Source organism: Mustela nivalis, assembly GCF_964662115.1.
Source record: "Mustela nivalis genome assembly, chromosome: 17".
Classification (NCBI taxonomy): domain Eukaryota; kingdom Metazoa; phylum Chordata; class Mammalia; order Carnivora; family Mustelidae; genus Mustela; species Mustela nivalis.
The window spans coordinates 29,088,531-29,100,874 of record NC_139036.1 but is presented as its reverse complement, the minus strand read 5'-3'; the positions used below and the strand labels follow the sequence as shown (position 1 = coordinate 29,100,874).

The following is a 12,344-nucleotide window of genomic DNA, read 5'->3' as shown; positions in this document are numbered from 1 at the left end:
CTCATTTAGCCACCCAAGCGCCCCTTAACTTTATTTTGTAAAAATCATTATCTGATTATTTTTCAAGTATACTTGGGTTAACAAAATGCAGCAGAGGGGTGTGCCTTTTAGTGGCTGAACAGACCACTTCTTACATTCCTTAGAAATAAGATATGGCTCAGTATTTTAAATCATAGCAACAGTTGATAAGAAAAACAGCAAAAAGGTAATCATTTCCATATGGAAAAAAAAGGAAGAAACCAGTGAAGATGTGAACTGTCATTTTTCCATATAAAAATAAATCACCACTGGTAGATTTGGCAGAAGGGGCAAATATTCCTATTTGTTTCCCATTTGACATTTGTTAATACACTGCATGTGACGTATTTTATTGAAATACACAATTACTCTCAAGTTCAGTTGTCAATTTCCAAGTGTGTTTTGTTCTTCTCAGTGAAACCCACATCTGTATGTGTCAATTTCATCAAAGACAGTATTTCCTTGGTGGTAATTTTCTCAACTTCGTGAAATTTTAATAAAAGCTCTTTTTTTTTTTTTTAAAGATTTTATATATTTGACAGAGAAATCACAAGTAGGCAGAGAGGCAGGCAGAGAGAGAGGGGGAAGCAGGCTCCCTGCTGATCAGAGCCCAATGTGGGACTCGATCCCAGGACCCTGAGATCATGACCTGAGTTGAAGGCAGAGGCTTAACCCACTGAGCATCTCTTAATTTTTTTTTAGAAAGTTTTTTTTTTTTTTAAGATTTTATTTATTTATTTGACACAGAGAGAGAGGCAGGCAGAGAGAGAGGGGGAAGCAGGCTTCCCGCTGAGCAGAGAACCCGATGTGGGGCTTGATCCCAGGACCCTGAGATCATGACCCAAGCAGAAAGCAGAGGCTTAAACCTCTGGGCCACCCAGGAGCCCTAGGTGCCCCTTAATGAAAGCTCTTACCCCTTTTTTCTGACAAGCATAACATCTTCCATGCTAGCTAAATACTATAAGTAATCTGAAAGCACTAGTTGAATATAGTCAGTTTCTGCTCTTGCATTTCAAGATCTAAAAGAAAAAGTGACCTGATTTTCTGATGCCTAGAAAATTTAAGAAAAGCAAAAATTTACTTATTTTTGTACTTAAGCATGATTTACGTTTATTAACAAAATCTGATGTTTATTTTTAAATAGCTTTTTCAAGTGGAAAAATCTTAACTGTTACAGAAGAAAATAGTGAAAAAAGTTCATAGTCTAGCATTTGACAGTAGCTCCCTCTTGTGGTTCAAAGCATCCACTTCAATTTTTTTTTTTTTTTTTTTTTAAAGATTTTATTTATTTATTTGACAGACAGAGATCACAAGTAGGCAGAGAGGCAGGCAGAGAGAGAGAGAGAGGGAAGCAGGCTTCCTGCGGAGCAGGGAGCCCGATGCGGGGCTCGATCCCAGGACCCTGAGATCATGACCCGAGCCGAAGGCAGCAGCCCAAACCACTGAGCCACCCAGGCGCCCCGCATCCACTTCAATTAAATGGAGAACTGCAAGAGCTCCTGGGTGGCTCAGTCATTAAGCATCAGCCTTCAGCTCTTGTCCTGATCCCAGGGTCTTAGGATCAAACCCCGCATTGGGCTCCCTGCTTGATGGGAAGCCTGCTTCTCCCTCTGTTCCCCCTGCTTATGCTGTCTCTCTCTTTCTCTCTGGCAAATAAATAAATAAATAAAATCTTAAAAAAAATAAAAATAAAATTTTTAAAAAATGCAGAATTGCAATTTCTTAGCTTCAAATTGTGTGGTGAAAGTTTAGCTGGTATTTAGTGAATCCTTTTTTTAAATTTTTAAATATTTTATTTATTTATTTGATAGAGACACGGCAAGAAAGGGAACACAAGCAAAGGGAGTGGGAGAGGGAGAAGCAGGCTCCCCATGAGCAGGGAGCCCGAGGCAGGGCTGGATCCTAGGATCCTGGGATCATGACCTGAGCGGAAGGCAGATGCCCAGTGACTGAGCCACCCAGGTGGCACTAGTGAATACTTTTTGGCATAAAGAAGGGAAGACTTAGAGGGGCAGCTGGGTTAGCGCAGTTGGTTAAGCATCTGCCTTTGGCTCAGGTGATGATCCCAGAGTCCTGGGATTGATCCCCACCTCAGGCTCTGTGCTCAGCAGGATATCTGCTTCTCCCTCTCCCTCGGCCCCACCCCCTGCTTGTGTGCTTGCTCTTTCTTGCTCTCTCAAATAAATAAAAGCTTAAAAAAAAAAAAAAGAAGTGAAGACTTAGAAACATGGGGACAAAACAGAATATTCCCTTTTTTTGGATACTTCCAGAGTTCCAACATCTCAGCAAAGTGTTTCCAAATTTCTTTATACAAGTACCAGTTTCTTTCTTACTAATGAAAATACCACGTAGACATTTTCAGTGAAAACATGACATTCTCCATTTAAAAGGTCTTCCTCCTTTTCTGTGGTCATAGCATGCCAAAGGAAACAGCATTCAACTTTGTTACTTTAACAGGTAGAGATTTGAAAACCTTACAGAGAAAGTATTATTGAAAATATTTTAGCCCATGGGGCGCCTGGGTGGCTCAGTGGATTGAAGCCTCTGCCTTCGGCTTGGGTCGTGATCCCAGGGTCCTGGGATGGAGTCCTGCATCAGGCTCTCTGCTCAGCGGGGAGCCTGCTTCCTCCTTTGTCTCTCTCTCTCTCTCTCTGCCTGCCTCTCTGCCTACTTGTGATCTCTGTCAAATAAATAAATAAAAATATTTTTAAAAATAAATAAATAAAGTTAAAAGTAATGGTTTTTACACTTGTGATCTCTCTTTGTCAAATAAATAAAATCTTTTTTTTTTTTAAAGGGAAAGAATTTGATTTTTTTTTTAAAGATTTTATTTATTTACTTGAGAGAGAGACAGTGAGAGAGAGCATGAATGAGGAGAAGGTCAGAGAGAGAAGCAGACTCCCCATGGAGCTGGGAGTCCGATGCGGAACTCGATCCCAGGACTCCGGGATCATGACCTGAGCCGAAGGCAGTCGTCCAACCAACTGAGCCACCCAGGCATCCCAAAATCTTTTTTTTTTTTAACGATTTTATTTATTTATTTGAGAGAGAACATGAGCGAGGAGAAGGTCAGAGGGAGAAGCAGACTCCCCATGGAGCTGGGAGCCCGATGTGGGACTCGATCCTGGGAGTCCAGGATCATGACCTGAGCCGAAGGCAGTCCTCCAACCAACAGAGCCACCCAGGCGCCCCATCAAATAAATAAAATCTTAAAAAAATAATAAAAAGAAAAGAAAGTATTTTAGCCCCAAAATGACTTAACATATTTTTCCTTTGTTCGACATCAGAGGTTGCAGTAACTGGCAACAACCTGTTCCAACAATGTAAAACTATCCAAAAAGTCCTCTTCTTCAAGTCCAAATTTTGTGTACTGATGAATGTAGGCTCTGGTGAAAGAAACAGAAAATGTAAAATAAAAAAAAAAAAAATCAGGCAAATGAATAACTCTTAAAATCAAACAATAAGTAGAACTTTCCTAGTTCATGAATATTTGAAGATGGCAGAACCTCTTAAATGTCTTAGATTTGCTTCAATGTTTATTCCAAAGATTAGCAAACTGAAAAAGTTTATGTCAAGCTCCCTGTCTCTTTAGTGTCTAAGAGAGTGACAATAAGAAGCAATAGGAGAAAGAAGCAGGTTCAGATTTGGTTATCGAACCCAGTACATACTCATCACTCTACAGAGATGACTGGGTTCAGTATCAACTCTAAAAAGTGCCTGAGAATTTTCACCTAAACCTTGAAATTTCAGAAATACATTAATCCAGTTCTAGGAATGAAGTGAAGTCTCCCAAGTATTTTTCAGACATTTAATTTGTAGTTATGCCAGGTGGTTCTATGAATACCCTGTACCCCCCAAATGAGAAATCATGTGAAAAAGAATGTCGAGCAAAGGCAGACCTGGATTAAACTGAGGTAATAAGGGCTGTGGCCATTTAATGGGAGTGGGAAGAGAACAATACCAGGAAAGGACAGAGTTCACAGTCCTGGGTGTGGGGGCTTATGGAATGGCCACGTGCAGGATGGGGGGCCCTTGGGAATCCTGGCTAATCATAGTAGAGGCCTTGCCCATTAATAGGGAAATTTTGCTTTGACACGAGGTAATTGTGGCCGAGGTCAGGAAATCTGATAACACATTTCTTAGTACCAAGCAGACATTTCTTAGCAGACAGAGTTGAACTTGTAAGATTTCTTGCTGAACAAGTTCAGGGATCTCTTCCATTCTTCCAAGGGTCTTATTTTGGAAAACTATGTTATTGTCCAGCCTCATAATGAAATTTCTACTTTCATTTCATTTCATTTAGAAATGACTCCTCTAGTCAATAACAGCACTGTAGTAGGTGATTTTACATGGGTATCACATTTAATCCTCACTGCACCACTGTGCAGATAAGAAAATGACACCTGAACTAACATGACCCAGTTTCACACCTACAGAGTGGTAACTGTGCTTACTCCAGGCTGTAGGTTGAATGTTTATGTTCCCCCCCAAATTCATACATTGAAATCCTAACCCCCAAGGTGATGGTATTAGGCGGTGAGGCCTTTGGAGGGTGATTCGATCACAAGGGTAGAGCCCTCATGAATGGGATTAGGGCCTTTTATTTTTTATTTTATTTTTATTTTATTTATTTTTTTTAAAGATTTTATTTGACAGACAGAGATCACAAGTAGGCAGACAGGCAGGCAGAGAGAGAGAGAGGAGGAAGCGGGCTCCCCGCAGAGCAGAGAGCCCCATGTGGGACTTGATCCCAGGACCCTGAGATCATGACCTGAGCCGAAGGCAGTGGCTTAACCCACTGAGCCACCCAGGCGCCCCAGGAATTAGTGCCTTTTAAAAGGGGCCCATGAAAGTTTCTTTGCCCCTTTGGCTATTTGAAGACACAAGGAAAAGAAACCACCTATGAACCCAGAAGTAGGTCTTCATCAGACATCAAATCTGCCAGCACCTTCACCTTGGATCTCCTAATCTCCAAACCTCCTGAGAAATTTTGTTGTTTATAAGATACCCAGTCTGGGCTATTTTTGTTACAGCAAACCAAACAGACTAAAACATTCCAAATCCTGCTTTGTGTTTTAAGGTATTATCTGCCTAAGGTAGAAAGGTTTGTACATTTATTTTTTACTTACTTTGAAGCAAACATATTCCAGGCTTTGCCCACAATTGTATCAAGTGGTTTTAGTAAGAACTGGCTATTGCTGACCAACGCTGCAGACTTCTCATATTTGCTAAAGGCTCGCTGGGTTTTCCACACATTGAAAGCATTAATAGGTTTTAACCAAGAAGTATAGAGAGCTGGATCTTTAAATCCTCCTAGAGTAAAACAACACAAGCCATTGTTTACATCATAAATCATTAATTTTAGAAACAAATTAATAAACTTTCTTTTTTAATTCATTTCATCAGAAGACTCCTGTTGTTTTGCCTTCTAATACTAGCTTTACGGGCGCCTGGGTGGCTCAGCTGGTTAAGCATCTGCCTTCATGTCAGGTCATGATCCCAGAGTCCTGGGATGAGTCCTGCATCTGTCTCCCTGCTCAGTGGGCAGTCTGCGTCTCCCTCTGCCCCTCTCCCTGCTCATGTACACTCTTTATCTTTCACAAAAATAAATAAATAAATAAATAAAAATATTTAAAACTAGCTTTATGTTGCTTTTGGATAAATGATCCATATTCATTGTAAAAAAAAAAATCATATCATTCAGGAAAGTAAATGTGAGATAGGAAACCATCAAAAATCCTAGAGGAGAATACAGGTAACAATCTCTTTGACCTTGGCCATAGCAACTTCTCCAGATATGTCTGTGGAGGCAAGGGACACAAAAGGAAGAATTAACTTTTGGGACTTTATCAAGACAAAAAGTCTGCACAATGAAGGAAATAGTTAACCAAACTAAAAGGCAACCTTCAGAATGGGAGAAGGTATTTGTGAATAACATATCTGATAAAGGGTTAATATCCAAAATCTATAAGGACCCAATCAAACTCAACTCCCAAAAAACAAATAATCCAGTTAAGAAATGGGCAGAAGACAGAAATAGACATTTTTCCAAAGAAGACACCCAGATGGTCAACAGACAAGTGAAAAGATGCCCAACATCACTCATCATCAGGGAAATACGAATCAAAACTACAATGAGATACTGCCTCACACCAGTCAGAATGGCTAAAATTAACAACATGGGAAACAACAGGTGTTGGTAAGGATGTGGAGAAAGGGGAACCCTCTTAACACTGTTGGTGGGAATGCAAACTGGGGCAGCCACTCGGGAAAACAGCATGGAGGTTCCTCAAAAGGTTAAAAATAGAACTACCCTCTGACCCAATAATTGCACTACTAGGTATTTACCCAAAGAATACAAAAATACTGATTCCAAGGGACACATATGCCCCTATGTTTACAGCAGCATTATCAACAATAGCCAAATTATGGAAAGAGCCCAAATGTCCACTGACTGTGAATGGATGAAGAAATTGTGGTATACAGAGGTGCTGGGGTGGTTCAGTCAGTTCAGTGTCTGACTCTTGATATCCACTTGGGTCATGATCTTGAGGTCTTGGGATTGAGCCCTGCATCAGGTTCCCTGCTCAGTGGGGAGTGTGCTTAAAGATTTCTTTCCCTTTCTCTGTACCCCTCTCCCAGCTTGCGTTCTCACTCTCTCATTCTCTGAAATAAAGTCTTTTAAAAAAAAGGAAGTTGGGGCGCCTGGGTGGCTCAGTGGGTTAAAGCCTCTGCCTTCGGCTCAGGTCACGATCCCAGCGTCCTGGGATCGAGCCCCGCATCGGGCTCTCTGCTCTGAGGGGAGCCTGCTTCCTCCTCTCTCTCTGTCTGCCTCTCTGCCTACTTGTGATCTCTGTCTGTCAAATAAGTAAAATCTTTAAAAAAAAAAAAAAAAGGAAGTTGTGGCATACATATACAATGGATTACTTTGCCATAAAACGAAATCTTGCCATTTCCAACAACGTGGATGGAGCTAGAGTGTATTATGCTACATGAAATAAGTCAATGAGAGAAAGACAAATACCACACTCATGTGTGGAAACAAAATGGACAAACATGGCAGGAGGGAGAGAGAGAGGCAAACCATAAAACGGACCCTTTACAGAGAACAAACTCTTTACAGAGAACAAACTGACGGTTGCTGGAGGGGAGGTAGGCGGGGAATGGGTTAAATGGGTGATGGGTCTTAAGGAGGGCACATGTGATGAGCACTGGGTGTTGTGTCACTGATGAATCACTAAATCCTACACTTGAAACTAGTATTACTGTATATGTTAATTAACTGGAATTTATATAAAAACTTAAACAAACAAAAAAAAATTTAAAAGTCAACTGAACATCTGAAATGTCACCACCCAGATAAGACCATGAACATTTTGCTGACCTTGAGTCTGTAATTTTATAAAAATGCTGTTCTGTAATCTGTTTTCATTTCACCAATATGTTGTGAACCTCCTTTCCATGTCAACAAATATCACTCATAAAGTTTTATTATATGAATATACCATAATTTATTTAACACATTTCCTACTGTTGAGCATTTAGGTTGTTTCTGCATTTTTGTGTAATAGATATTGTAGTAAATACCTTTGTCAGAACACCTCTCTGTATGTCATGTGCTGTGGATACATTTTTGGAAGTTTGATTACTTTATATATCCTCTTATTCTCTCAATTTAAAATCTGAAATGAAGGGGCGCCTGGGTGGCTCAGTGGGTTAAAGCCTCTGCCTTCGGCTCAGGTCATGATCCCAGGGTTCTGGGATCAAGCCCCGCATCGGGCTCTCTGCTCAGCAGGGAGCCTGCTTCCTCCTCTCTCTCTGCCTGCCTCTCTGCCTACTTGTGATTTCTGTCTGTCAAATAAATGAATAAAATCTTTAAAAAAAAATAAAAATAAAAATAAAATAAAATCTGAAATGAAGACTATGAAGAAAATGTTCTGAGGTAGGAGAAAGTATACCATTTGACAGACTTGAAACGATTCCTTTTAATTACCACTTTCTTATCTAAGGTGTATTATAGGAACTAGATTATTTGTTTTTTTTAATATTAAAGCTAGAAGCAGGCAACTTGATACTGCTAAAATCATCAAATAAGGAGTACCTGTGTGGCTCAGTTAGCTGGGTGTCCAGTAAAACAAAACCATCAAATAACGATAAGACAAACCTGGAGATTTTCCATAAAAACACAAAGCTAAAAGAGTACTTCTCTTTGAACTTCCTGAAAGTTTTATATCAAAATGCTTGTCATAGAGACCACTGGTTATGCTACATGACCTATTCTCTCCTTCTTCTTTAGAAAGAGAACCCCCAAATTTTAACTGTATTCATGGCCGCCCTTGTAGCTAGGTGTAGCACAAGTCAGCCCCAATCAAAGCTGTATAAACATCAGTGTGTGCAACTCTAGGAGGAGGCTGGTGGCATGCTCATTCCTATGTGGCTTGATGCCTGAAGCTCAAACAGATGTCTGGGACTACAAAAGGAAGCCATAAGGTGAGGACAATAAGAACAGCAAGCCTCAAAAGAAAGAATTAAACCTGTATCTTGTTTCAATCGCTTCTATTTTTGGTATCCAATCATATAGTAACTGATAGAAACACATAATTATTATTTTCCTTTCTTTAAAAATAAATTCAGGGGTGCCTGCGTGGCTCAGTGGCTTAAGCCTCTGCCTTCGGCTCAGGTCATGGTCTCAGGGTCCTGGGATCAAGCCCCACATCGGGCTCTTTGCTCAGTGGGGAGTCTTCTTCCCTCCTCTCTCTCTGCCTGCCTGTCTACTTGTGATCTTTCTCTCTCTGTCAAATAAATAAAATCTTTAAAAATAAATAAATAAATAAAAATAAATTGAGGGACTTCCCTTTTTAAATATATTTTATTTATTTATTTGAAAGAGAGTGCAAGTGAGAGAGAGAACAAGCAGGGTGAAGGGCAGAGGTAGAAGGAGATTCCCGCTGAGTGGGAGCCCGACATGGGACTCAATCCCCAGACTCCAGGATCACTGCCTGAACCAAAGGCAGACGCTCGAATGACTGAGCCACCCAGCCACCTGGGACTTCCTTTTTAAATTAGTTAATTAGGGACGCCTGGGTGGCTCAGTTGGTTAAGCAGCTGCCTTCGGCTCAGGTCATGATCCCAGCGTCCTGAGATCGAGTCCCACATCGGGCTCCTTGCTCAGCGGGGAACCTGTTTCTCCCTCTGCCTCTGCCTGCCATTCTGTCTGCCTGTGCTCTCTGCCCTTCTCTCTCTCTGATAAATAAATAAAATCTTAAAAAAAAAATTAGTTAATTAATTAATTATTTTAAAGATTTTTATTTATTTGACAGACAGATCACAAGTAGGCAGAGAGGCAGGCAGAGAGAGAGAGGAGGAGGAGGCAGGCTCCCTGCTGAGCAGAGAGCCTGATGTGAGGCTTGATCCCAGGACCCTGGGATCACGACTTGAGCCGAAGGCAGAGGCTTTAACCACTGAGCCAGCCAGGTGCCCCGGGACATCCTTTTTTTAAAAAAATGTGTTACCATTGGGGGCGCCTGGGTGGCTCAGTGGGTTAAGCCACAGCCTTCGGCTCGGGTCATGATCCCAGGGTCCTGGGATCGAGTCCCGCATCAGGCTCTCTGCTCGGCAGGGAGCCTGCTTCTCCTCTCTCTCTTTCAGCCTGTCTCTCTGCCTACTTGTGATCTCTGTCAAATAAATAAATAAAATCTTTGAAAAAAAAATGTGTTACCATGTACATGTGCAGAATGTACATATTGATTTCACCTTAACTTCTTACCCAGATCTGCACTGTGTACATCTTTCCCACGAAGGATGACCAAGTTGGCAATGGAAGTGTTAAACTGAAGCTCCCTGTTGAGGGATGCTTTACCCAGAGTAGGAAGTCTTGATAAAGGAGGCCGTACGTGCCAATCAATACCTACCAAAAGAAAAAAAGCACAAGGTTTTATAAATAGTTCAGAATAAGAAAAGAAAAGCATATTATGGTATGTATATTTTACATAAATTTTTATAGTTGCTTTTTTTCTACTAAATGTTTAAAAATTCGTATCTGGTTGACCCAAAATGATTCAAACTATTCAATCCCGAAAAAGGCAGGAAGTATTTCTTCATAAAGTACTAAAGGATGGGGGTAGGTACATACAATGGATTTCTCTTCACCAGTAAAAAGAAACTATTAATACATATAACAAACAGCAGGGATACATCTCAAAAGCATTATGGTAAGTGAAACAAGCTTGACTCAAAAAATTATGCACTGTATGATTCCATTTACAGAACATTCTGGAAAAGGCACAACCGTAGAATGAAATTCAGATCCATAGTTGCTAGGGGCTGGAGTCAGGGGCAGTAAGTGCCTCCAAAGTACGAACGAACTTTCTGAGATGATGTAAACACTATTTCAATTGTGGTGGAGGTTATATTTTATAGAGATTTGTCCAAATTCATAGAACCATACACTTAAAAAGGTGAACCTTACTCTATATAGAATACATACAAAATGTATGTAAAGGGCGAACCTTACTCTATATAGAATACATACAAAAATGTTAAGAGATGTAGAAACATAAAACAAAAATAGGATTGAAAACTGACACCAGTCATGTAGAAATATTAAGAAAATACTCAATGTATACAATGGAATATTACTCAGCCGTCAGAAAGGATGAGTATACTTACCATTTACACTGATGTGCATGGAACTGGAGGGTATTATGCTGAGTAAAATAAGTCAAGAAGAGAAAGACAATTATCATATGGTTTCACTCATATGTGGAATATAAGGAATAGTACAGAGGACCATAAGGGAAGGGAGGGAAAACTGAATGGGAAGAAATTAGAAAGGGAGACAAACCATGAGAGACTCTTAACTATGGGAAACAAACTGAGGGTTGCTGGAGGGGAGGTGGGTAAGAAGATGGGGTGACTGGGTGAAGGGTTTTAAGGAGGGCACATGATGTGATAAGCACTGGGTGTTATAAGCAAATGATGAATTGTTGAACACTACATCTGAAAATGATGTACTATTTGTTGGCTAAGTGAATTTAAATTAAAAAAAAAGAAAATACTATTAAAGTATATATAGGATAGGGATAAATTTCAGCACTCAGCCACAGACTGATTTTCAATGAAAATAAAAACATAAGAAACTAAAAACTTTGGCATGCTGAACTCGATAATAACACAAATGAGCCAATTTAAAAATCAGAAAGAGGGACGCCTGGGTGGCTCAGTGGGTTAGCTTAACCCGCTGCTTTCAGCTCAGGTCATGATCCCAGGATCCTGGGATTGAGTCCCGCATTGGGCTCCTTGCTTAGCAGGGAGCCTGCTTCTCTCTCTGCCTCTGCCTGCCACTCTGCCTGCTTGTGCGCTAGCTCGCGCACTCTCTCTCTGACAAATAAATAAATAAAATCTTTAAAAAAGAAATAAATAGGGCGCCTGGGTGGCTCAGTGGGTTAAGCCGCTGCCTTCGGCTCAGGTCATGATCTCAGGGTCCTGTGATCGAGGCCTGCATCGGGCTCTCTGCTCAGCAGGGAGCCTGCTTCCTCCTCTCTCTCTGCCTGCCTCTCTGCCTGCTTGTGATCTCTCTCTGTCAAATAAATAAAATCTTAAAAAAAAAAAAAATCTTAAAAATAAATAAATAAATAAATAAATAAAAATCAGAAAGATGTTTCAATAGAAATTTCATGGAAGAAGATAAACAAACCTAACAAGCACATTAACAGATCTCAACATCACAGTCATTAGGAAAATGCAAAATGAAACCACAAGGAGACACTACTTCACACCTATTAGAATGGCTATAATCAAAACGACTAACAATGTCAGGTGTTGGCAAGGATGTGGAAAACTGAAACCCTCTTCAACTGTTTGTGGGAATGTAAAATGGTGCAGCCATTTTGGAGAGTATAGCAATTTTACAAAATATTAAACGCATACTTATCCTTTGACCGAGCAATCCACTTACAAGTATACAACCAAGAGACTGAAAACATATGTCCACACAAAGACTTTATACAAATGCACACAGCAGCATTATTCATGACAGACACAAAGTGAAAACAAGCTAAACGTCCATCAACTGTTGGACATCTAAAGAAAATGTGGTATATTCATGTAATGGAATACCGTTCAGCAATACTGAAGTTGATACAAAATTGAACTACTGATATATACTACAACATCGATGACCCTCAAAGACATGAAGTGAAAAAGGTCAGACACAGGGTCACCTGGATGGTTCAGGGTTAAAGCCTCTGTCTTCGGCTCAGGTCATGATCTCAGGGTCCTGGGTTCGAGCCCCACATCAAGCTCTCTGCTCAGCAGGGAGCCTGCTT

General features: G+C 40.5%; 1 protein-coding gene and 1 long non-coding RNA gene across 10 annotated transcripts in view; both read right to left on the bottom strand.

Moving 5' to 3' along the window:
* Nucleotides 1–1,099: 1,099 nt before the first annotated feature.
* LOC309851139 lies at nt 1,100–1,883 on the bottom strand. The gene is made up of 2 exons (XR_014304650.1): nt 1,489–1,883; nt 1,100–1,265 (listed from the first exon to the last, which is right to left on the bottom strand). It is a non-coding gene; the product is annotated as an uncharacterized lncRNA (long non-coding RNA).
* Nucleotides 1,884–3,028: 1,145 nt separating this feature from the next.
* TUBD1 (tubulin delta 1) overlaps nt 3,029–12,344 on the bottom strand; it is a 28,751-nt gene continuing 19,435 nt past the window's right edge. For 7 of the 9 annotated variants that reach the window (XM_082705927.1, XM_082705930.1, XM_082705926.1 and 4 more), the window contains 3 exons: nt 9,785–9,925; nt 5,148–5,331; nt 3,258–3,404 (listed from right to left, as the gene is read on the bottom strand). In XM_082705927.1, coding sequence (XP_082562053.1) covers nt 3,302–3,404; nt 5,148–5,331; nt 9,785–9,925 — 428 coding nt within the window. In that variant the 3' untranslated portion in view covers nt 3,258–3,301. Of the gene's footprint in view, nt 3,405–5,147; nt 5,332–9,784; nt 9,926–12,344 lie in introns of all 9 variants that reach the window. The other 2 variants (XM_082705929.1, XM_082705928.1) reach the window with 1 other exon arrangement.